Genomic DNA, 25,098 nt, shown 5'->3' with positions numbered 1-25,098 from the left:
TGAATAACTCTGAATTCAGTAAATATCTCGCTATGATTTATCCTCAAGAATTGGAGATTAAAGAAACTACAGAAACGGCCTCTTCTGCTTCATATCTGGACATTTTACTTGAATTTGACTCCAATGGTCACCTTTCTACTAGGCTATATGACAAGAGAGATGATTTCAACTTTAGTATAATTAATTTTCCACACCTCATCAGTAATATTCCACTCTCACCTGCTTATGGGGTATACATTTCCAGCTTATACGATATGCAAGAGCATGCAGTTCATATGGTGATTTTGTAGAGAGACATGGCCATCTCTCTTTCAAACTGTTAAATCAAGGTTACACCAGAGCAAGACTTGTCTCTACATTCAAACGCTTTTTTGGCAGGTATCGCAAGCTGGTAGATAAATACAATATCTCTCTTCGACAAATGATCACTGATGGCATCGGTGACATTGGGCCTTAGTTAGTGACCACTACCTATCTGACTTACAGATTGATATATGGCGGGTGCCACATGTGGGGCAGGATGCGCTTATTATTTTCGAAACACCTGACATCACTTCTTGGTCTTTTGGCCAGAGGTCCATATATCTTTCTTTCATGAATTTGACTCTGTTTGTACCGTCTATTTACTGTCTGTTCTGTGCTGTTTTGTGTCTATGTTTACAACTATTGTCTTACAAATTTTGACATAGTGTTATTGGATTATGGATTGGTATGATTGCGATTATTTTTGATGAGTTGCGTCCTTTAGTTTCTGTCATGAGGCCTCGTAGTATTAGTTTTCCTTCTATGGAAACTGGTGCGAGTATACCGAGTGGATCGTATATTGAGTTGACGATCGCCAGTACTCCCCGCCGTGAGAATGGCTTCTCCTTCAAGTCTACTTCGAATGTGAATGCGTCCGCCTCTAGAGACCACTTGACCCCTAATGATCTCTGTGTCGGTAAGGTGTCTTGGTTGAAATCCAAACTCTGTAGATCTTTGGCTCGTACTTTGTTTGGAAGTGCTGTCATGACTTCTTCATCATTTGAAACGATCTTGTGAAAGTTAACGTTTCTGGTCGCTAGTAAGTCTCTTGTTCTATTGATGAGACTGATAGCTTTCTGTGCATCTGGTGCTGAGGTTAGTCCGTCGTCGACGTAAAAGTTCTTGTCAATGAACTCTTTCACGTCTTCTCCATACGTAGATACGCCGTCTTCAGCGATCTTTCTCAGTCCGAAGGTAGCAATGGCTGGTGAGGAGACATTGCCGAACAGGTGTACGTTCATTCTGTACTGAATTACTGGTTTCGTGGGGTCGTTGTCTTTGAACCAAAAGAAGCGCAGATAGTCTCTGTGTTCTTTGTTGACGTGGAAGCTATGAAACATTTGTTCCACGTCGCCCATTACTGCTGTCTGCTCGCGTCGGAATCGTAGCAGGATACCGAGGAGGCTGTTCATTTGGTCAGGTCCCTGAAGCAATGCGTCGTTCAAGGAGACTCCATTGTACTTTGCACTGGAGTCAAATACTACTCTGATCTGCTGTTTCTTGGGATGGTAGGCACCGAAGTGTGGTAGGTACCATGCGTTGTCGGCATCTATTTCATCTTCTGGAACAGGACTTGCGTGGTCACGTTCCGTTATTTTCTTCATGAACTGAAAGTATTCTTCCATCATTTGTGGTTTACGCTGAAACTGATTCTGTAGATTGTAGAATCGGTTCAGAGCTGATTGTCGGTTGTTCGGTAATTTCTTCGGGTCTTGCCTGAAGGGGAGAGGAAGTTCTTGATTTCCTTCCTCATTTACATGGACTTCTCGTTGCATGATGTCCAGAAATTGCTTGTCTTCAATGTTCGTCGTAAGGTGTCCGCTTGAAGACGGTGGTGCCGAAGTTGACGGGTTTCGGGCTTATTATGTCTTTGATGTGAATGTGATGGTTACATTCGAGCGCTGATTCGTTGTAGCCGTTGAGGGTTGCAGTCGTACGGTGTACTGAAGTGCGGATTACACCTCTTGCTGTCTCTAGGCACAGTTCGCCTGAAATTGTCCACCCTAGGTCGGTGCGTTGAGCCCAAGGCGAGTTAACAGGTCCGTTCCTTGTTTCTCTGACTTTCAGTGGTTCTGGGCAGTTTCTGCCGATGAGGAGATGAATTCCAACGTTCTTTTTTGGTTCTGGAATGTAATCGATGATGGGCTTCAGATGTTTGAAGGCCTTGCAAATGTCTGGTGTGGGTATTTCGTTCTTGTCGCTCGGTATGTTGTCATTTTCTAGCAGGCTGGGAAGAGAGAATTTTTCTTTCCGTCATGTGATTCTAGATGACGCGGTTGCTACGTTGTCCCTTTCTGAGTTCTCCTTTGCCGCTGCATGTTGACAGTTCGTATTCAAGGTCTGGGCCGTGTATCTTCAGTGCGTCGAAGAGGTGGCTGTCACCCATACAGGCGTTGGACTGGTCGTCTAGGACTACGTAAGTTTCTATGTAGTCTGCTGGTCGGTCTTGTGTATACACCTTTGCGAGGACTATCTTCCCACACGAACGTCCGGCTGGGCATTTCGTGAGTCTGGTACATTTTGTTGTAGCTTCTTGGGTTTCCTTTTCTTTATCTTCTGGTTTAGCTTCGGTGTTTTCTGCTTAGACCTGTCACCGGGTGTAGCGTGGAGACAGGTGATGTGTTTCTTGCTCTTGCATATGGCGCACTCGATGGTCGATGTGCAGTCTTTGGCGAGATGTTTCTCAGTGCATTTAAAGCACAAGCCTTTCTTCTTACACAGTTCAATTCTGTCAGCAACTGGTTGTTTTGCAAATGCTTTGCAATCTTTCAGGTCATGTCCTGTAGCCTCGTGAAAGAGACATTGTTTTTCTTCATTTGATGATTTCGTTGCGTGTACACGCGCTCTAGTCTTCGTTTGTTGACTGGATTTTGACTTACTTGTTCCAGGGTGTGTGTCGTCTGGTCTTGGAATATCAGGATCGCATGCTGCTTTCGCTGTGTCTTTCAGGAAGTCTTTGAAGAACTTGAATGGAGGAAATGTTTTGCGGCGTCGTTTTTATGATGCCACGTTATCTCTCCACTTGTTGAGGACGAATCTTGGTAACTTCTCCATGACGGGCTTGAGTCCCTGTGGTGTATTGAGGGACGAAAGGTCAGGAAGTTTTCTCATGTGTGCCTCTGTGTTAGAGTACAAGTCTGATAGTTCGAGTAGCTTTTTGCTTTCGTCTGGTTTAACTTTCGGGAAGGACTTCAGTCTTTCCAGGATTACTGCGGTGATGACTGCAGGGTTGCCGAATCTGTCTTCTAGTTCTATCCAAGCCTCTCTGTATGACTCGTCTGGGTCGTCTACGTAACGTTGTAGATGGTCTTCGACGATTTTCTGCGGATCTCCCTGCGTGTATTTATGCAGGAAGTCAAGTTTCTCAGATGTCTGTATGCAGGCCGTTATCACAGTGGCCTCGAATGATCTTTTCCATGACATGTACATGGTTGGGTCGCCTCCAAATGTTATTGGTTGTTGTAGTGGTAAACGTTGACGGGCCATCATTTGGGCTATCTCCGTCAGAGGTTGCATGTTGTTGTTCTGGCTTGTTGTAGGTGTCTGTTGATTTGAAGTAGGTGTGACTGTCTCACCTGATTCTGTTGGTGTTCCCTGTCCTGGTTGTATCAGTAGAGGGGATGATTCTAAGTCTTTGTTTTGTGCTTTGGGTACGAACTCGGTAAAGTTCAGTGTTGGTAATGGATCATGCTTCATTTCTCTTTTCATTGCAATGTATCGTGATACATGGTCGTTCGATGACTGGTCTGGTGTAGTAAGTGTCTGTACTGGTAAGGAATTTTCTTCCGCTACTTGTTGGAGGGTTTCTGCATCTATCCTTGCCTTTTCTGCTTTCATTTCAGCTTCGATAACTTTGATTTTTGCTTGATGGTGAGCAATTGTCTTCATATACGCTGCCTCGATCTCTTGCTGCAGAGCGTGCCTTGCCTTGTGCCTTTAAGGCGTTTGTTCTGGATGATGTTGATGATCTGGTTCTGTGTGAACTACGTAAGCTGCCTAGTGTAGATCCTCGTTCGGATGGTGATTTGAAGATGAGGACGCTGTTTTCAGCTCTCCTTGTCTTTGCATCGTTAATGTATTCATTTGCTTGTTCAATGTTCCTATTGAAGCTTATTTCCGTTAATTCTGCATGCTCCTTACCTTCTGGAGTCTTGTCTTGTTGATAAAGTCTCTGAAGTTTGTTCCAAGTTTGTTCATATTCCTTGGAAAGTGTCTCTGCTGTACCAATTTTGCTTTCTGTTTGGTCCTGCATCCCCCTGAGGTCGATGAGAACTCCCTTTGTTTGGTTCCAAATGCTTGACAGGGCCTTTTCAGTGTTCAAGGTAGCATAGAGCAGTCCTCTTTCGTTTTTACTACTGTCCTGTAGAGGGCGCCCTTCAGTTCGGGCAGCAGATCCACCTTCAGCAGTCCCACTGGGAACCGCCCCTTCCTTTGTTTGTTCTGTGGTATTTTCTGCCTTAGGAATATCTTCTTGATCTTCATTTTGAGATTCTGTGTGAGCTGGTTGTTCAGCTCCTTCGACTTTATTTTCTTCCATTATAGTTTCTTTGAGTCAGTTGTAGTTGGCTGTATATGTGTATACAGTTGGCCTACCTTGTAGCCTATGTGCCAGTGTCCGCTGTGCACTCGAGCCAGTGTCTTGTCCAATGGTTCACTGGTTTTCACTTCCAACGATTTTTCACTGTGGCGGAGTCCAGTTATTTTTGTATCCGCTAAGTGCCAACCACTCCAAGAAATAACCACCCTCAGTTGCTTTAGTTTAGGATAGGTTTATTCAAGAAGCGGTGAAAACTGGGTAAATAAAGAGATTAAAAATACAAGGTCATTCATTGTCTACATCGGAGAGTCGAGGTAAATCAAGTTCAAAGTAAACGGAATAAAAGAACTAAATTCTACTAAAATATCTAAGCGCTGCATTCAAAATGGTCCTCTAAATAATTGGAAGGTCATAAAAGGAAATCAACTTACATCGTTGCGCCTACAGTCCTACTTTTGGCTGGAGTGTTAGTGAGATCCACGTGGCATGTCTACTTGCTTTAAGACAGTGGAAGAAAAACGTGTCTGCGTGGTGTAATTTAATCTTTAACCTTTTAATTGTTTTACCAAGAAGTTTCTTGACCTTTGTGTCAGAGGGCCTTAAGAAAGATAGAGGGCGATCTTCTGAAAATCTAGAAAGGGTCATGAAGGGTCAATTCAACACAATAGGTAAATAATTGGTGGAATTTAGATTAGTTTTGACAGTAATTTGTGACATAAAACTTTGGGGTATGGGGTAAATTATGGCCCTATTTCATGAAAACTATAGAAGATATTGCATATTGCTATATACCATTTTCAAGAAAATTAATCACCTTTCTAATAGTACCCCATAACCTAGGTCATGTTAAACAGTAGGCTCAGCAGATCACATACAAGGAGACAGGTTTGACAAAAATCCACGTGGGTCACAAAATCGTGATTTTGTGGTACCCTTCAAAACATGACCGTAACAGCTATTGAGTCCCTATATTTTGTCTGTTAAATCCCATTTCTTATTCTAGGGATCCCAAAGCTTCTGAAAATTACAGGTTTGTTATCCTGTGGGATGAGGGGGGAGGTGCACGTAGACGCCCCTCTAGCCTCGGCCTAATAGATTGTTAGTAATGCTTGCTGTATATAAAGTAAGACAAGGAGGCATAGACAATTTTCCAAATACGCCTGAAATAAAATTATTTTTAGAAAAATTTTTAAAAATTAAATTATATAACAATAGACGGTGGTCAATAATCTATTTACTTGAAGGAGAAAATGGCAATATGACTATGTGTGCACGTTTTCGAGTCTTCTTTTTAAGGATGTGCATTAGTTCATTGCATAACAATAAAATGCCCATTCACGATATACCAATGTAGCAAAACTTGCTATTTTAGTGACTAGAGACAATAATGCATGGTAAATACCCAATTTTGACATTTAATTTCTTCTTCAGCACATTGCAATTAGTAAATATCATCCATAAATGTGTTTGATTTGCTTCATAAGGAGGAAACAATAGTTATCTTATTTTCTTCCGGTTAAAAATACTGAATTACCAGAAAAAATCGATTTAAAGTTATCCAATTCTATGACGTCATATTTTTTCACTAAAACTTTATGCATTTTAGAAAGACCAGTATCTAAGCTTTCTAAAACTATAAGGTATATGGCATTTCAAGCCAGTTTACTTCATCAAGGAAAGAATGTTGTACCCCTACCCCTAGCTTTTGCACACCCCATACAGATACACGCAATTCAAAAAATGACTCAAGAGAAGTAGTGTATAGTTAAATATCTAATGTTAACACTTTCCTTCTTGTTTAATATGTGGGAATAAATAATTCAAACACAAAAAGCTGTGAAAATTTTGCTTAATAACAAGTAAATCACAATTGTTACATGGTATTTTGGGTAAAAAAATTCAAAATTGTCAAAAAAATTTATTTTAAAGTCATCCTATTCTATGTACACAAATTAATTTTGCTAAAGTTGGTATTTCTCATAAAGAGCAGAATCTCAGCTTTCCAAAAATGTATGGTTTGTGCTATTTCATGCTAGTTTACTCAATGTAGGGGAGGATATAGTACCCCCTACCCCTACCCATTTTTCGCCATTTTTTGCGGTACATGCAAGTCAAAAACCAGCCCAGATAGGTAGTGCATCCCAAAATATCCAATGTTAACATCTTTTTTCTTGTTCAGCAGGTCCTAAAGAACAAAAAAATACCTAAGTAGTAGGGATGTGGGGGGGGGTACACGGTGGGCCCCTCCAGCCCACGGACTAGTTGTTACAACTGGTATGTGGACAACAAATTTGACTTTAGAATTTCACCAAAAATGTTCATCCACTATACATGGGAGTCTATGATAAAATTGTGAATAATTTTTTTCCAATGAAAAACTTTCTATACTTGTGCATATACAGACGTTGAATAATTAACATAATTGTACTTGATTAGAATATGATGGTTAAAGGTGCATATTATGTGTACAAGAAATCTGATTTTGGAATTTCACTGAAAATGTCCATCCACTACATGGGAGTCTATGAAGAAACTATGAATAATTGTTTTCAAATACAAAAATAGGTAAATCTGTGTGTTTATGTACTCTTAATTATTAATATTAATGTACTTGATTAGACTAGGGTGGTTACAAATGGATATGTGTGCAAGGAATTGGATTTTGGAATTTCAACAAAATGTTAATTCACAATACATTGGAGTCTATGAGAAAACTATGAATAATTTTTTTTTACAATGCTAGACTAAATTAATTTGTGCTTTTATAGGTGTTTGATAATTGATACAAATGTACTTGATTCAAATAGGGTATTTGAAAGTTCAGATGTTGACAACAATTATGGTATTGGAATTTCACCTAAAAGTATAAATTTCACTTTTCATAGTACTAGTCTACAGGTAACTGTTAAATAATTTCCCTGACAAAACTTGCTATATCTCTAATATGCAAGTAATAGGAATTGTTCATTGCCCCCACAGTGAACTCGATTTACAATAAGAAAAGCCTCAGAGTTGCCTAGTCAAGATGTTCATGTGACAGATAATTATACTTTTGTTCAGATTTACAGTTAAATGACTTCAGAGAATGAAATCATGCAGTGAAACATTTTTATCTCCCAGAATATTTCTGGACTCTGAAACTGCTTTTTGACGGGATGGATACTTATGAAAATTAAGTGAGCCCCCCCCTCCCCCTCTGAGCTGTTGAAAAATACCTAACCCCCTCTTTGCAGTTTTCAAATTTAAGGTAACCACCAACACCACCCCCTGGAGTTTGCCGGCCCACCCCCGGCCGTAATAACTGAATGCTCCCTTAAATAGCCTGGGGACAGCATTGCATTGTTCAAAGTATGATCTGTATGGCATATTTTCTATTACAGGATGAGCTGAATAGTGAAAGTGTAGACCGAATACCACTTAATGCTAATTCTGCATATACCAGGTTCAAGGGGAAGTCTCTGGATGCCAGTTCTTTAGGTAACACATTCCTTTACACTTTATATCCTAAATATTGCAACGTACATTCATGACTAAGATTAGTGTTCAATGACAACTTGTACTGAATTATCTTTAAATATTTATTTACCAAGACTGAGCCTATAGTGTATTCATAATTCTTTTGTGTACAAATGGCTGAAATATACTAGCTACAGCGCTGGTCTTGGTCAATTGAATTATTTTCAATAGATAAGTAAAATGCATGGAACTTTATGAATAAACATGTAAATTCTTATCAATATTAATTTTTTTTCTCCTTGCGATGTCAGCAATCATGACTCTCACTTCAACATGTCGAGGGCTGTCTACGCTATCAACAAGTTTGACACAACACATAAAAGGTTTTCTTTGAAGTTCATAAGGAACTTTATGAATATTATCAACTAGCCAATTCTTTACTCTGCAGCATGAGACATTTGTCCTGTTTTCTATCTTCAGATAAATGTAGTGTTTTTCCCTGTGCCACTTCCCTCAAATTCATGACACAGCCACAAAATAGACGTAGAAAAAAGTGTTGATCATACACATGCAAGTGCAATTCTCGCTCAATAAAGCTACACATTTTGTGCAATTAAATATCACACCCGGTGTATCTGAAATGATTTGCTGTATTTGGCATGGAATTTCTCAGAGGGCATCATACAGGGCCACGGGTAAGTTAGCATGAATGAGGCTGTGGTATCTCTCTGCTTTCAGGATTTTCTTCACCTTGCTGAAGCAATGTTCAACAGGGTTCAATTCAGGGAAATATGTTGAAGTTAAACTATAAGGTTTCAAGCCAGTTGGATAGATTCTATTCACCTTTATTTGGACGGATTTGTGCATTGTCAGCGATTAAAATGTCACCTTGTTACAAAGCATGCTAACCATCCTTGCTGAATGATTGCTCAGGTTCATGGATAAAGTGGACATATTTGTTGGTGTCAGAGCAACCCTCAGGTAAATGATAATGTTACACATGCACCGTCATATCAAATTAGCAACTGCAGTGTGTACATAGGTGACTTTCATGTATCTGCAAATTTCCTCTGTGTCAATTCAGCCTCTGCTTAGATTAAGGCAGCTGGCAAGTCCAAGAAAGCCAGGCAGTCCGTTCTGCGTAAGTCCAGTGGTGTCAAGACCAAGTATGAGCAAAGGAAGTGACTGACCTTTGGCAGAAGAAGGGGAGGACATTCAGGTCAAGTGTCCTCCCATTCCACTGCAGTACAAGTGGGAGTTGTTTTTGGTATTTTGCCAACCATTGGGTGCATAATTAGTCCCCACGGACACTGTCTGGGGGGACCTATAGGTTTGGTCATGTCCGTCCATCCGTCCGTTCGTCCGTTCACGCAAATATCTCAGAGATGCCTGGAGCGATTTCACTCAAAGTTGGTACAAGGATTACTTTATATGTCATACAGATGCACGTTAATTTGTTTTGTGATACGATCCAATATGGCTGCCAGGCGGCCATTTTATTGCGATTTTTCATGTACAGAGCCATAACTCAGACATGTTTCAACTGATTTTATTCAAAGTTGGTACAAGGACATTGACCAATGTCATCGATATGCACGTGAATTTGTTTTGTGATACGATCCAATATGGCTGCCGTGCGGCCATTTTGTTACGATTTTTTCATGTACAGAGCCATAACTCAGGCATATCTCAACCGATTTTATTAGCTACTATAGACTATAGTCTATAGAAGCTATTGGGATGGGTATCCGTCCGGCGTCCGTCGTCAGTCTGTATGTATGTATGTATGTATGTATGTATGTATGTATGTATGTATGTATGTCCGTTTGTGAGGCGTCCGTCCACTCAAATATCTTGAGAACCGCAGTACTTACTGATTTGATATTTGTTGTGTAGATGAAAAATAGGATTTTGAGAAACTATTTTTTTTAATTTTTTGATATTGTTGAAAATAGGCAAATTAATGCCAAAAAAGGTGTTTTTGGTAAAAAATCTTCTTCTTCATAACCGCTGGTCAGACAGCTTTGTTATTTGGTATACAGGTCCCTAGGGGTAACCCAACTTAGACTTGTTCAAATTGTGATGAAATATGCAAATCTGTATTTTTAAGGAATTTTTTTGTCATTTTTGGTCAAAATTTGACTTACATTGTATGTAATTCTTGTACTGTATAAACCCTATCAATTCACCCAGAAAAAAATAATTAATATGATTTTAAATAATTGAATTAATTAGGAAATCATCAAAGCCAAAAAAATAATTTTAGTGTAGAATTATCAGAAAGTTCAACTTTTTTGACAGTTCATAGTGAAATGCTTACCATCTTGGAGGATTAAAACATGTAAAGGCAACTTTCCTGAATCCCAACTTTGACATATTCTGAACCGTCATTTATTGTGCCCTGTATGTTATCTAAAAGAAATTGCTCAAAATAGTCAATAGAGATAGAGATAGAGATAGAGAAAGCTCTAATTTCCATTTATGGTTGACTTGGTAAGGATAAAATAAAATTACTTTTTGAGGAAAAAAATAGAGTGGTCAATTAAAAGAGTGGTCAAAGTGATAGGGTTTTTATGGTAAAGCTGGGCTGTATAAAGATTCCTCATGTGCTATTTATAGCAATTATGCAATCTGTGTAAACAGTGCAATGAAAGTGTAACATGATTCCTTATAATGCTTTTGATGACCTTGAACTTCTTAAGTTTCAAACCTTTGTCTCTTCAGTGTGCTTTCTCTGAGTATGTACAGTCTCAACTTATTAAACAGAACTCACAATGTTAATCAAAGATATCCACCTTCTTCATCAATACATGTGTCACAAAAGGTTATTCTCTACATAACTCAACAGAGCTCTGTCAACTGTTGAGTTGCTTGTTCTTTCAAAACCGCTGGTCAGACAGCTTTAATATTTAGTTTACTTGTCCGTAGGATGACCTTAGTGAGATAATTTCATACAGTCAGGAAATACTTAATTTTGTATCCATGTCTATAGTAGCTTCAGGGACTTTGGCCCTATGTTTCAAAGTTGGTACAAGGTCATTGACCTATGTCATACATATGCACGTCGATTTGTTTTGTGATGTAATCCAATATGGCTGCCAGGTGGCCATTTTATTACGATTTTTTCATGTACAGAGCCATAACTCAGACATGTTTAAACCGATTTTATTCAAAGTTGGTACAAGGACATTGACCAATGTCATAGGTATGCATGTCAATTTGTTTTGTGATATGATCCAATACGGCTGCTGTGAGGCCATTTTGTTACGATTTTTTCATGTACAGAGCCATAACTCAGGCATATCTCAACCGATTTTATTCAAAGTTGGTACAAGGACATTGACCTATATTCACATTGATTTGTTTTGTGATACAATCCAATATGGCCACCGTGTGGCCATTTTGTTCGATTTTTTGATGTCCTGAACCATAACTCAGACATGTATCAAGCAAATTCATTCAAAGTGGGTACAAGGACATTGACTTATATATTATACATATGTACATCGATTTGTTTCACGATATGGTCCGATATGGCCACATGGTGGCAATTTTGTTGTGGTTTTTTTCATGTCAAGAGCCATAACTCTGGCAAGTCTCAACTGATTTTATTCAAAGTTGTTACATTGACATTGACTTATGTCATACATATACCTGTTGATTTTTTAAACAGTAAGATCAAATATCGCTGTGTGGTGGCAATTTTGTTACGATTTTTTAGTCCCCACGGACACCGTCCGGGGGGACTTATAGGTTTGGTCATGTCCGTGCGTGCGTGCGTGCGTCCGTCCGTCTGTGCGTCCGTCCGTTCACGCAGATATCTCAGATACGCCTGGAGCGATTTCATCCAAACTTGGTACATAGATTACTTCATATGTCATACATATGCACGTCGATTTGTTTTTTGATACGATCCAATATGGCCGCCAGGCGGCCATTTTATTACGATTTTTTCATGTACAGAGCCATAACTCAGGCATATCTAACCTGATTTTATTCAAATTTGGTACAAGGACATTGACCTATGTCATACATATGCACGTCGATTTGTTCTGTGATACGATCCAATATGGCTGCCAGGCGGCCATTTTATTACAATTTTTCATGTATAGAGCCATAACTCAGGCATATCTCAACTGATTTTATTCAAAGTTGGTACAGGGACATTGACCTATGTAACACATATGCACGTTGATCTGTTTTGTGAAACGATCCAATATGGCCGCCAGGCGGCCATTTTGTTATGATTTTTTCATGTACAGAGCCATAACTCAGACATGTTTCAACCGATTTTATTCCAAGTTGGTACAAGGACATTGACCAATGTCATAGACATGCACGTCAATTTGGTTTGTGATACGATCCAATATGGTTGCCAGGCGGCCATTTTGTTACGATTTTTTCATGTACAGAGCCATAACTCAGGCATATCTCAACCGATTTTATTCAAAGTTGGTACAAGGACATCGACCTATGTAATATATATGCACATTGATTTGTTTTGTGAAACGATCCAATATGGTCGCTGTGTGGCCATTTTGTTATGTTTTTTCCATGTACAGAACCATAACACAGACATGTATCAAGCAAATTTATTCAAAGTTGGTACAAGGAGATTGACTTATGTCATACATATGCACGTCAATTTGTTTTGTGATACGATCCAATATGGCTGCCATGTGGCCATTTTGTGATGATTTTTTCATGTACAGAGCCATAACTCAGGCATATCTCAACTGATTTTATTCAAAGTTGGTACAAGGACATTAACCTATGTCATACATATACAAGTCAATTTGTTTTATGATATGATCCAATATCGCTGCATGGCAGCCATTTTGTTACAATTTTTTCATGTCCTTAGCCAAAACTAGGGCACGTCTCAACCGATTTTATTCACCGATTTTATTCAAACTTAGTAAAAGGACATCACAGACCAAATTCACGAAGAGGACTCTATCCTCTCTGAGGGCTTGTAATCAAAGTACCCATTAACAAATGGGGACTGTGTCATCTACGATGACTTGTCTTATGTACAGAGCCATAACTCAGACATATTTCCACCAGTATCATTCAAAGTTGGTACAAGGACATTGACTTATGTCATACATATGCTCGTCAATTTGTTTCACGTCATGTAGCAGTATCATGTCAATTATTGAAGTTTCGTAATTAGGCTGATATGTCAAGAAATACTGCATCAAATTTCATGAAACTTTGTACAGATGTTAAGCTCACATTGCTTTAACAGTGAAAAAGACATTTATCAGTGTCATTTTAATTAATTTGTAATTGCATATGTAATGAACTTTCCTAATTAGAGTGATATATCAATAAATACAACGTGAAATTTGATGAAACATGTTGATCTCATAGTGTTGTAAATACTGCATCAAACTTTATGAAATATGGTACTGGTGATAATCTGTTAGTGTTAGGATAGTATGAAAAAATGTTTGCAACATCCTGTCGACTAATTCCTAGTTGACACATTTAAAGGCGGAGCCTCCCTTTAAAAGGATGCCAAGGTATGGCAGCGTTCATTGTGTAAGTGGACACCAAACAGGCAACACGCGGGCACACGCTCCAGAAAATGCCACTTTTTAACATAATGACCGTAGATCATTATGTTATAGGGGTTGAGTGGGATGTCGTCCATTGAAAATTTTCTGTAAACGACAAAAAGTCAAAAACTGCTGAACAGACTGCGTTGATATTTGGTACAGATGTTTAGACTAATGTCAAGGTTCTGATTCCGAAAAATGGTGCCAAACGGATCAGCGGTTAGATAGATATGGGAAATTGTTGACCCCCTTTTTCAGCTAATTGATTTTAGGGGCCTTCCATATGTGTATTTTTGGAAGGTACACCAATCCTGCATTTTTGACTGTTTTATGAGTTATGGAACAGAAATGTGTGTTAGATGAATGCTAAAAACATGGAGGATGCACTGAATGGAAGTATCAGAGATGTCCACGCTCTTTTGGGCATCAAAAGCGATAAAAGTTCATAACATATTTCATACTTTAGATTCTCACATTTGAGATGACCTAGGCATTTGTAAAGTAAACATCCTTGAGTCAATATACAGACTTTGACATTCCAGAGATTAAGTATCCGCGACCTCACATGTTACAGTCTCTTAACCCTTTCACCACCATGGTATGGCCCAAACCCATTGTTATCAATGGTGAGTGTGGACCTGTTTACAGGGAATTTAAGGGTGAACAGGTTAGACAATGAAGTTACAAGTTTTAGGTTAGTTATCAAGCTAGCACCAGCATCTGTCATGAGCATCTGTCCTTGTGTTCTCACAGGAAATTACAGGGAACAAAAAATTATTTGAGAAGTTTCTCTTCTTTAAATAGAAGCTATATTACAATTTAAACCTGTCATGGATGGATTGCTCTCAAATGATCTGAAACACAGTTATTGCCCATTAGCAACAAATCTATAGCATGATTTATGTAAAGTTCATGAACTTACACAAGGTATTAGACAAAAAGATGACCATGACTTTGCGAGGACACCGCGACATTGCACTTTTATATGATATCCGATATTTACGGCTACTAGACTATACAATATCGAAGTTAGATTGGCTAAGCCAGATCTATAAAGGGCCGAAATCTCCGATATATATCGGATATTTACTTGCGATTTGACTGAATCTAGTATCGTCTAGTATCGAAGCTAGATTCAGTCCTTGGAAATCGGGTTTGGCCAGAACTGTGAGGTGGTGAAATCTCCGATATATATCGCATATTTACTTGCGATTTGACTGAATCTAGTAACGTCTAGTATCGAAGCTAGAGTCAGTCCTTGCAAGTCGAGTTTGGCCAGAACTGAAAGGTGGTGAAATCTCCGATATATATTGGATATTTACTTGCGATTTGACTGAATCTAGTATCGTCTAGTATCGAAGCTAGAATCAGTCCTCGGAAGTTGGGTTTGGCCAGAACTGTGAGGTGGTGAAATCTCCGATATATATCGGATATTTACTTGCGATTTGACTGAATCTAGTATCGTCTAGTATCGAAGCTAGAGTCAGCTTGAAAGTCGGGTTTGGCCAGAACTGTGAGGTGGTGAAATCTCCGATATGACTGAATCTGGTATCGTCTAGTATCGATATTAGAGTCCCGAAATCGCTGAAAAATATCGGGTAAATATTGGAGATTTCACAGATCCGGCGTGCCGAGGCACGAGGCAAGTCATTCTGGTATCGTCTAGTATCGATATTAGAGTCCCAAATCGGCGAAAAATATCGGGTAAATATCGGAGATTTCACAGATCCGGCGTGCCGAGGCACAGGGCAAGTCTTTCTAGTATCCTCTAGTATCGATATTAGAGTGCCGAAATTGCCGAAAAATATCGGGTAAATATAGGAGATTTCACAGATCCGGCTTCCCATTGGACAATCGTATTGATACTAGTCCCGAAATCGTCGATATGTCAAACTTCGATACTAGATTGTAAATATCCGATATTTAAAAATTGTGCAGTCGCGCCTTCATGGACTTTGCTGCCCTACATGCACTAGATCATCTTGCCCCCTTGCAGTAACTCAGTTCATTCCTATCTTAGCTTCAGTTACTACTTTCAACATTTATTTCATTCAGATTTCCTTAGCTTAGTGTGTAATTTTGAAATCTTAATTACTGTCAACTTAGCTTTACTACACTTATTCTAACCTCATTATTCTTACACTACTGTTATACCTTATAACCACAAAATTTTTCAAGAGATGCATACGTGATTATCACTCAACAAACCATTTACAGATATGTCTTCTGCTTTTTCTCCGTATTCATATACATGTCTCTTTTCTCATAAAAATGGGCTTAAAATCGCAATGTGAAAAATAGTCTTTCAGCTATATGTTGCACATTGACTTTGTGGTCTGTCTAATTCACAGTGAGTGGGGTTGTTGATAAATGCCGATAATACTTGACGGTCATTATGTCCAAGCGCCATTGGCGGTATTTTTAGTTTTCCCTGGCCGCAAAAACACAGACAGACTGCCAAACGGTCAGTGCGAAGTTTCTGCCGATCGAACTCTGTGGTTATATTCAAAGTCTAACGCGACTGGAAGACAATATTTTAGCAAATTCGAGCATTTGTGGTGGGGAATCAATGACCATTGGCGATTTGAACCGACCGTCAATCAAAAGCTTGCATAAACTCAGTTTGCAGGATTAGCAAAACGTGACAAAAGGTTGAGATCAGTTTGTGTAATCAATGTTATAGAAATCAAACATTGTACTGGCGAAGCATTTGACTGGGAGGAGAACTCAACTAATGCGAGAACCTGGGATTGAAAAGTGCGGCTTTAATGACCTTTATGATAGTGGCCTACATTGGTTTCATGTTTTCATCGCCATTGAACTCATTCTTGGCCATTGAGCGCCATCTGTATCAAAGTATTTTTATCACAGACCTAATGAAGAGGACTCTATCCTCTCTGAGGACCTGTAATCAAAGTACCCATTAACAAGTGGGGACTGTGTCATCAAGGATGACTTGTTTTATTACCTATGACCCAGAGTTCTTGATATTGTGTTCCACAGGGTTTGGTTGTATTTCTGAGGCAACTTGCCACTGCACGCCTTGTCTTATCTCCAGAATACTTTTCTATCCCCAAAAGGGGCTGTACAAGCTGTACAACCTCCCCATTAAATGATGGGATTTTATAGTAATGTCTTTCTGATTCCCAAGAAACGTTTAGCTGGAGACCCATGTTAGATATTCAGCCATCTGAATTCTTGTATAAGGGTGGATACTTTCCATATGTAGAGAATTAATTCTATCAGGCAAAATTCTCCAATAAGGAAAGTGGGCTACCATGTAGATCTCAAGGATGTGTATTTCCGTTTGCCAATACATCCCCAGTTCAGGTGTTACGTCCGGTTTGTAGTGGGCAGGCAAGGGTACCAGTTTGTGGCTATTCCATTCGGCCAGGCCACAGCTCCAAAGATTTTCACATGAGTGACAGGTGCTTGGATGGCTTACCTTCACAGATTGTAAATTTCAATCAATCTGTATCTGGAAGTTTGGCTTATTGAAGTTATTCATGCCATGCCTCTAAACATTCAGTGCTGTACTCCACTCAGGTTACTGTGTAGATGGCGGTCAACTTAGGTTGATTTCCAGTGTGGACATGTCAAAGCTAGTTCCAGCACAGATTCTCCATTTCATAGACATGAGGCTGGATTTGGTCAGAGGAGTAGGTGAACAATAATACTTGTTTTATTGTAGTTTAAATGGGCCGGGTTCGAGGCTGTGAGTTGGACAGTCTCCGGACGAGGCTACGTAATAGTTAATCAGAACTGGCTTCGACCCCAGAGCGTTCACATGTGGATACCCTTTGTCCACAAAGCTATTGTTCCCTTCAACGAATAGCAACAATGTCAGACAAAGCACAAAGTTTCCGCGAATGGCGTGAGGCAGCAGGCCTAACGGAGGATACACACGACGTGCTAACTACCAAGGCATCCCATCAACAGATGTCCTGAAGCGCCTCAACAATCAAGACATCATCAGACTTAACCTGCCTATAGGCCAACGCGGACTGCTCCGCTGGGCATGCAACAACTTAGACGCAAAAATGGCAAAACAACAGGCACCTCAAGACCAACCTGCACCCAGGACAGAAACATCAGGGGTGACTACAAAGTCCCTTGACAAAGATGCAGAACTGAACAAACTCCTCGAAGCTTTCAGCAACGACGCGCTAAAAGACATCGTATCAGATCAGCGCATCACATCCCAGAATCTAACGAAGGATGAGTGTAAACCATTACTGATTCCGGACTATATAACCACAAAGACTGCTTCGCTTGACTCTTCCGACGAGACGGAACTAGCAGCTGAAGGGGACATGAAGCTAATTATGCGGACCACCAAGCGTAGACCAAAACCTGACCAAGTTTCCCTTCCTCAGTGGATATCAGCCAACGCCCGAATCTTAAAGACACTTATTAACAGCGGCCTGTCCATGAAGGACACGTTAGCATACCTCGATCACACAATTAATATCGGGGATTACGCACAATCTTTTACGACACCATCAGTTTTATCGTATGATCACGAGTATCGCAAGAAACAGGCGACAGACTCAATCACATGGGGCTCCGTGGACCTCCATTTATCACTGTATCACCTTGATAAACGACAAACTGTTGACCAGGCAAACGGCAATACTCCCAAGAAAAACACTATGAAGGACACTATGCGCTGCAACTTTGTCACACAAGAAACCGAAATCTGTTTCGATTTTCAAAAACCAGCAGGCTGCAACCGCACTTCCTGCCGTTTTGCGCATGTGTGCATAGAGGAGGGCTGCCACAAAGACCACTCACAACACCGCCACAATTCGCTGCTCAGCCAAGAACGGGGTGGTCAAGCCTAGCATAAGGTAGCTAGCCCTCTGACTGCTTGCCTGGAAAAATGGGAAAACAAACTCAAATACGACATGGATCGTGACTACATTCTAAACGGCATAAAATACGGATTCAACATCATCGACCCTGGCACCCCCTTCAAAAAGTGGAACAAACGAACTATGCATCATGCACCGATCCAGCTTACTGCGAGGAGGTCGAACAACAAATTTTACACGAGATATCAGCAGGAAATTACAAGATCACGAACAGTAAACCACACATTATAAGCAGCCTCGGTGCTATACCCAAGAAACGATCAAACAAGGTTAGACTCATTCACGATTGCAGCCAACCTGCCGGCAAAAATTCTACAATCTACAAACTCGTTCAAATATGAAACTATTGATCACGCTGTCGCTATGTGCAAGCCAGGATCGTACCTGGCCAAAGTCGACCTGAAATCCGCGTATCGCTCTGTACCCATAAGTGTTGACTCACAGCGTGCTACGGGCCTACGTTACAAATTCACGCAGCATAAAACTTGGAAATACATGGTCGACACATGCCTTCCATTCGGTGCAGCGAAGAGCCCAGAAATTTTCACTCACATCACGCAAAGTATTACCAGAATGATGCGCAGGAAAGGGTATGATGTCGTTATCGTGTACCTCGACGATTTCCTAATCATCGCGGACTCTAAATTAGCGTGCAAACAAGCCTTTAAGGCTTTACTACAACTACTTCAGCAACTTGGCTTTTCCATAAACTGGGATAAGGTGGTCGAGCCCACGAAATGCTTAACATTCCTAGGGATCGAGATAAACGCGCACACATGGACCTTGTCCCTAGACGGTACCAAGCTACAAGAAGTAAGCGACCTCCTGGAATATTGGCTTCCAAAGCGGCGAGCGACGAAACGTGAGCTTCAGTAACTAATCGGCAAACTCAACTGGGCAACAAGAGTTATTCGCGGTGGGTGCACATTTTTGCGGCAACTCATCGATGTGACAAACTCAGTCTCACGACAGTCTCATCACATACGCCTCAACAGGCAAGCGAGAGCGGACATCAGCTGGTGGGCGAATCTCAGCAAAACTTTTAATGGTACGGCTTTCTTCATAGAGGAAACTCCGTTACCCCAGCAGATTTTCACCACTGACGCATGCTCAGCAGCGGGAGCGGGCATTTACGCGAACTACTGGTTCTACACGCGATGGTCAGAGGACTATCCAATTACTGCAGATGCGCATATCAACCTCAAGGAACTTTACACCGTCCTGCTTGCGTGTAGGCGGTGGCATCGTTTCTGGGACAAATGCCACATAGTGGTATGGTACATGGACAATACCACCACAATGTACATAATAAACTCTGGCACATCACGTAATGCAACAGCCATGGAGTGGCTACGCGAACTCTTCTGGCTGTCGGCAATCTCTAACTTTCAAATTACCGCCAGATACGTCAGAACTAATGATAACGACGCGGACTCCTTATCGCGCCTGCACGAAATTAACCCTTTTCCTGCCAGACAGTATCACTTTCCCATCAGCCAAGTCAGTAAAAAGCGGTATTGAGCCAAAACATGACGTATTTTCACCCACTTGGCTTGGTATGTTATAGCATCTTTAGTCCAAAAAAATCAAGTTTACAGTGTTTAGGTTTCCAACAGCCTTCAGAAGTTCAATATTATGTTAAAATACACCATCTGGAATATGTCGTGTTTCATTTATTTTAACCATCTTGACCCGATGGTGAAATATGGACTTGGCAGGAAAAGGGTTAAACACTACTACAGAGCTATCGACACCCTGCAAAGTCGCGAGACACACCCTTTACAGGAATGGCACTGCCACATGTCTGTTTCAACATACTCAGGGAAAGACACTAAGGGTTGTCCGATTGCCCGGGGCAAGTGAAAGTCGCGTTCGGGCAAGTGAACCTCCGATGCCACTTGCCCGACGGGACAAGTGAAAAAAATAATACCTAGAAATCGAATTCACGAGAGCGATTTTCTTGTGAGGGAACACGGACTTAAACAACAACAAAAATCTCATATTATGTCATTGTGAACATTTCCATAAGATTTTTCATAAAATTGCATGAAGAGTTGATGAAAAGAATCATGTAATCGCTTTCAATAAAATGCAGTTCAAACAATACCACCGGTTAAATACCGTACGCTGATTTTGCATATGAAAAAGCTGTTCAGCTGGTGGAGCGTACCATGGAGGTAGTAGAGAGCGTACGTTCACCAAAGTTCATTGCATTGACTGTGAGGTTACTGTGTCTCACAATATGTCGATACGGTAAAAAAAGAAACACACAGCGGTTTTTGTGCTTTGTATGAACGTTTATAATGATGTAAACATAAAGTCCAGTGGCGAAAAATCACCACAAAAAAGGGAGTTTTACTAAAACGTACTCTTCAATGTTAACTTGTTGAGTGACATGAGTGGCATCGTGGCAAGACCGCATGCAATGAAAGTCATGAGCAAGCTTTGGTGTCAACGGGTCCAGTCTTTGAATTTTCAATGAACACTGACTTAATTTTCAGGTGAATAAGCTAAAAGTTACTTGTCCGTGGCAACCAACCTCTCTGTTTGTGAATTTTCCCATTCTAAAATGACTGTCAAGAAGCAATTGGAGCGAGTTTGACATCGAGAAATTCAGCTTTCAAACACATAGAAAAACACCGACACCTTAGGTTGTTGGTTTAAATTCTATTTAGTCTGCGCATGAGCATTAAAAAGACCACATAGGTTATTAGAAAAACATAGGATACTGGTACAGTGCAATGGTAATCCAAACTTCATAGGGCTTGTGTATGATGTCAGCGCAGTAAAAACATGACAAAGAAGTACATTATTTTTCAGAAGCTTCAAAACATTCCTTTATAGCTACAGATTTTTTCTTTCTGTATATATAAGTTAAAACTTTTAACTGCAAAAATACTTTGAAGGTACAATTAAAATGGCTGTTATTATTTGTACATTAAGACCAAAGAAAGTAAACATACAAACATATGAACTGTTAGAATTTTTTCTATGAATATGAAAGCCCCACTAGCTGTAAATCCTGAAATTTGTTGACATGAAAAGGCTTCCTATTTTTCTGGTTTTCTTTAAATTCTACCCATTAAGGTAGCTAAATACCTTTTAGCCACTTTCAGATTTTTATTTTTTTCTCGATTAAACACGTCCCAAACCCAAATAAAGTATACATTTTCTGAAAGCCCTGATATAGAGCTATCCAACCAAGCACAGTACACGGTCATTATTTGCATAAGAGTCACGTGACAAGCGTTTTGCTGAACCTTCCAAAAACAGGTTTTTCCCGCCTTACGCTTACACGCTGCAAGATTTCCAGTTGAAATTTCTTCATTGACAAGCCTTGACAATATCCTTCAAAACCGTGTCTGCGATTTTTTCTCGGAGGCTCCATTCAAATTATATGGCGTGATAATTAAAATTCCTTGAAAAGCACCTTCATCTAACACCTTTAAGAGCGCATTAAAAGAAAACAAAGGCATATAAAAAAAATCCCAGACACGGTTTTGAAGGATATTGTCAAGGCTTGTCAATGAAGAAATTCCAACCGGAAACCTTGCAGCGTGTTTGCATAAGGCGGGAAAAACCGGTTTTTGGTAAAACGCTTGTCACGTGACTCTTATGCAAATAATGACCGTGTACAGTGCTTGGTCGGATAGCTCTATATCAGGGCTTTCAGAAAATGTATACTTTATTGGGGTTTGGGACGTGTTCAATTGAGAAAAAAATAAAAATCTGAAAGTGTCTAAAAGGTGTGTAGCTACCTTAAGAGGATATAGTCTTTTGCAGCTTTACAAAACATTCTTTAGTGAAAAATTGGACAAGTAAATTTACATGTTAACATTATTTTGATTTCCCACCATACTACAAAGAAAACAAAACATTTTTGTCCCAGTTGAAAACATTCAACACTATGCATTACATTGGACTACTCTGTTGCTTCCGTGAATATTCAAATGCATATATGCACGGTGTACACTGTTTTTGCTATATTTGCATTGGGTGCCATTTTACGTTTGGGCACACATTTTCTTGTTCAAAATTGCACATGCAGTCTCACTGGGCAGTTAACAATACTTGTATTCCAACCCATCAAAGAGCACATTCCCAAAAACTTGTTTTAGTTCAGAAGTAAAATCACATAAAGAATGCTAAATGATACTGCTAGTGGGGCTTTGATAATTAATTTAATATAAATGAGCCATCCAGCACTCTTAAAAGTGTGAGGAGAACCCTATGATAATGTCTGACATTTTCTCATGATAACATGATAATTTTCAAAATAAAGTGTGTGAAATGAAAAACCAATGTTTTAGCTTTTTTCAAACACGTAAATTATACTGGGCAAGTGGTTTTCCAATTCGGGCAAGTGAACCGAACCCCCCACTTGCCCGAAGGGCAAGTGGATAAAAAAATAAGTGTCTTTCCCTGATACTCCTTATTGCTCCAGGACATTTGTAGTAAGAACTTTACAAACCAAGTAACAAGCATGAACTCATTTAGCGACAATGACGCTATTTCCAGGGCGCCGGAGGGCTAGCGCCTAACCACTAGTGTTGTGGGCTTTTGGCGGAAATCGGCTCATAGCCGGTCAACATCAGAATAAAGTTGTTGACCTTGACCCCCAACACTTGTGTCTGTCTGTATGTTGTCAGTATAGGCATCATTTAAGTGAACAATAATACTTGTTTTATTGTAGTTTAAATGGGCCGGGTTCGAGGCTGTGAGTGGGACAGTCTCCAGACGAGGCTACTTAATAGTTAATCAGAACTGGCTTTGACCCCAGAGCGTTCCCACCCTCCCTCCCTACCCTATTAGCTTTCAATTGATTGAATTTTTTTTCTCTCTCTCCTTTCTCTTTCCTTTTGGCTTTGTCATCTTTAGAATATGTATCTTATTACGCCTAGCATGGCGGAAATCGGCTCATAGCCAGTCAACATCGGAATAAAGTTGTTGACCTTGACCCCCAACACTTGTGTCTGTCTGTATGTTGTCAAGAGTAGTTTTCCCAGTGTTTGAGAATCTTCTCAAGTTGGGAAAATCTAATTCAACGCATGTCACATCGAAAGAGTCTCTCAGTCTTTTGGGGTCGATGAGTTAAACAGCTCATCTCATGCCTCTAGGCAGGCTCCATTTGAAAGCAGTTCAACTTTATCTGCTTGCCCTATGGAGACCAGCCAAAGAGGCAAGGACAGATTTTGTCAGAGTCAGTTCAACTCTGTAGTTTCACATTCAGTGAGTGGTGGCATTTCAGGGACATTTTGCTCAAGGGTAGGGGAGGGGGAGGTTGTGTCCTCGTATAGCATATGTCTCGATCTTCACTGTAGTGGTCAGCTGATTTCAAATTTCTCACTTACAAGACTGTTGTCCTGCTTACATTGGGTATGGCGGGTAGATGGAGTAAATTTCATGCCTTGTAAATTTTGCCACAGCGTTGTCCTTTCACTGCTGATGATGTTCTTTGTTGACTGACCTTGAGATTGTAGCAAAGAACAGGGATGCATTGCAGCCACCACAGCCATTAGTTATTTGTAGATTAACTAATTACTATAGGTGGATGAACAGGAAAGGAAGCATTCCTTTGTTCTGTCAGAACCCTTAAATGGTACATAAAGCGCTCTAAGCATAGACCAGGAGCGGAATCATTTATTTATTTTGCTCCAATCTCAGTCAGATGTTTCAGCCTTTCCAACCACTTACTCGGTGAGTTGTTGATACTGTTAGGTTTATTTACTCATCAGAAACAGATGATTTGCTAAACTTAGCCAGAGTTACGGCCCATGAGGTGAGAGCCGTGTCAGCCTCATAGGTGTTATTTTAAAGCCCCAGTATTTGTAACTTTTAACAATTTTTTTCATATTTTTGATTAAAATGACATCCTCAGTATGTGAAAGTAGACCATAATTAATACTGAATCGCATGGTTTGCATGCCCAGCCCGCCTCACGATTAACAGTAAAAGGAGTGAAAAATGACTTCTTGTCCGGACCAGAAGTCAGCTTTGTTGACACACGAAACGAAACGTAATCACACCACCGCGCATGCTCAACCACATCTACGCAAGTTTTACTGTGGCGTCCGTAGAAAACCATACGCTCTTCGAAAAGGTCTGGTCCATCGAAACTGGAGACTCAGCTAAAAACGCGCGAAAGTTGGGTGAAATACCGGAAAGATATAAATATGTAAGTGTTTACAGATTGTTCCGACTATAATGAGCCGTGCAAACAAACGTCTTGAACAGCTAAACTAACGACGGAGGCAGTCGATTGTAAGCTTCATGCAAGGCACTGCACGTTGTGACCGATGGTACGGAGATCAAGTTTGCTGAATGAATTGAGAGAGAAAAACATGTATGAATAAAAATTCAACACTTCACCATTGTAATCATTGAACTAGTCGTTTCTTCCATTATGGAGTATAATGAAAATTTCGTGGAAAATAAATGACGGGACTGATTCTGCTCCGTCTACTCAAACGAAGTTTTGTGTACGGCCAGGCTACGCTGCAGGCAACACAGCCTATCAACTTCGCATATCGTTGCCGTACGGCGTAATTGAAAACGCTCATAAAGGAAAAATTATATCATGAATGCAGTACAAAAGTCTTACTTATTAAATTTAAAAGTATTTCAAAACAACATCGAACGTAAC

The 25,098-nt window shown here is 40.1% G+C and overlaps 2 protein-coding genes across 5 annotated transcripts in view; one reads left to right on the top strand and one right to left on the bottom strand.

The window, feature by feature from the left end:
• Positions 1-25,098, top strand: part of LOC139141351 (dynactin subunit 2-like) — a 147,646-nt gene that overhangs the window by 30,813 nt on the left and 91,735 nt on the right. For all 4 annotated transcript variants that reach the window (XR_011554156.1, XR_011554157.1, XM_070710985.1 and 1 more), the window contains exon 3: positions 7,942-8,038. Coding sequence is in view for 2 of the 4 variants with exons in the window: in XM_070710985.1 (XP_070567086.1) it covers positions 7,942-8,038 (97 nt within the window). In the remaining 2 variants the exon portion in view is untranslated. The remainder of the gene's footprint in view (positions 1-7,941; positions 8,039-25,098) is intronic.
• LOC139139727 (uncharacterized) lies at positions 2,300-5,341 on the bottom strand. Its single transcript, XM_070708585.1, has 2 exons — positions 4,993-5,341; positions 2,300-4,815 (listed from the first exon to the last, which is right to left on the bottom strand). Exon 2 carries the CDS (start codon positions 3,910-3,912, stop codon positions 3,022-3,024), a length of 891 nt encoding a protein of 296 aa, XP_070564686.1. The 5' UTR covers positions 3,913-4,815; positions 4,993-5,341; the 3' UTR covers positions 2,300-3,021.

The sequence above is a fragment of the Ptychodera flava genome, chromosome 9 (genome assembly GCF_041260155.1).
Source record: "Ptychodera flava strain L36383 chromosome 9, AS_Pfla_20210202, whole genome shotgun sequence".
Lineage (NCBI taxonomy): Eukaryota > Metazoa > Hemichordata > Enteropneusta > Ptychoderidae > Ptychodera > Ptychodera flava.
Note: the sequence above shows the minus strand (reverse complement) of the source record. Positions and strands in the feature narration are given on the sequence as shown.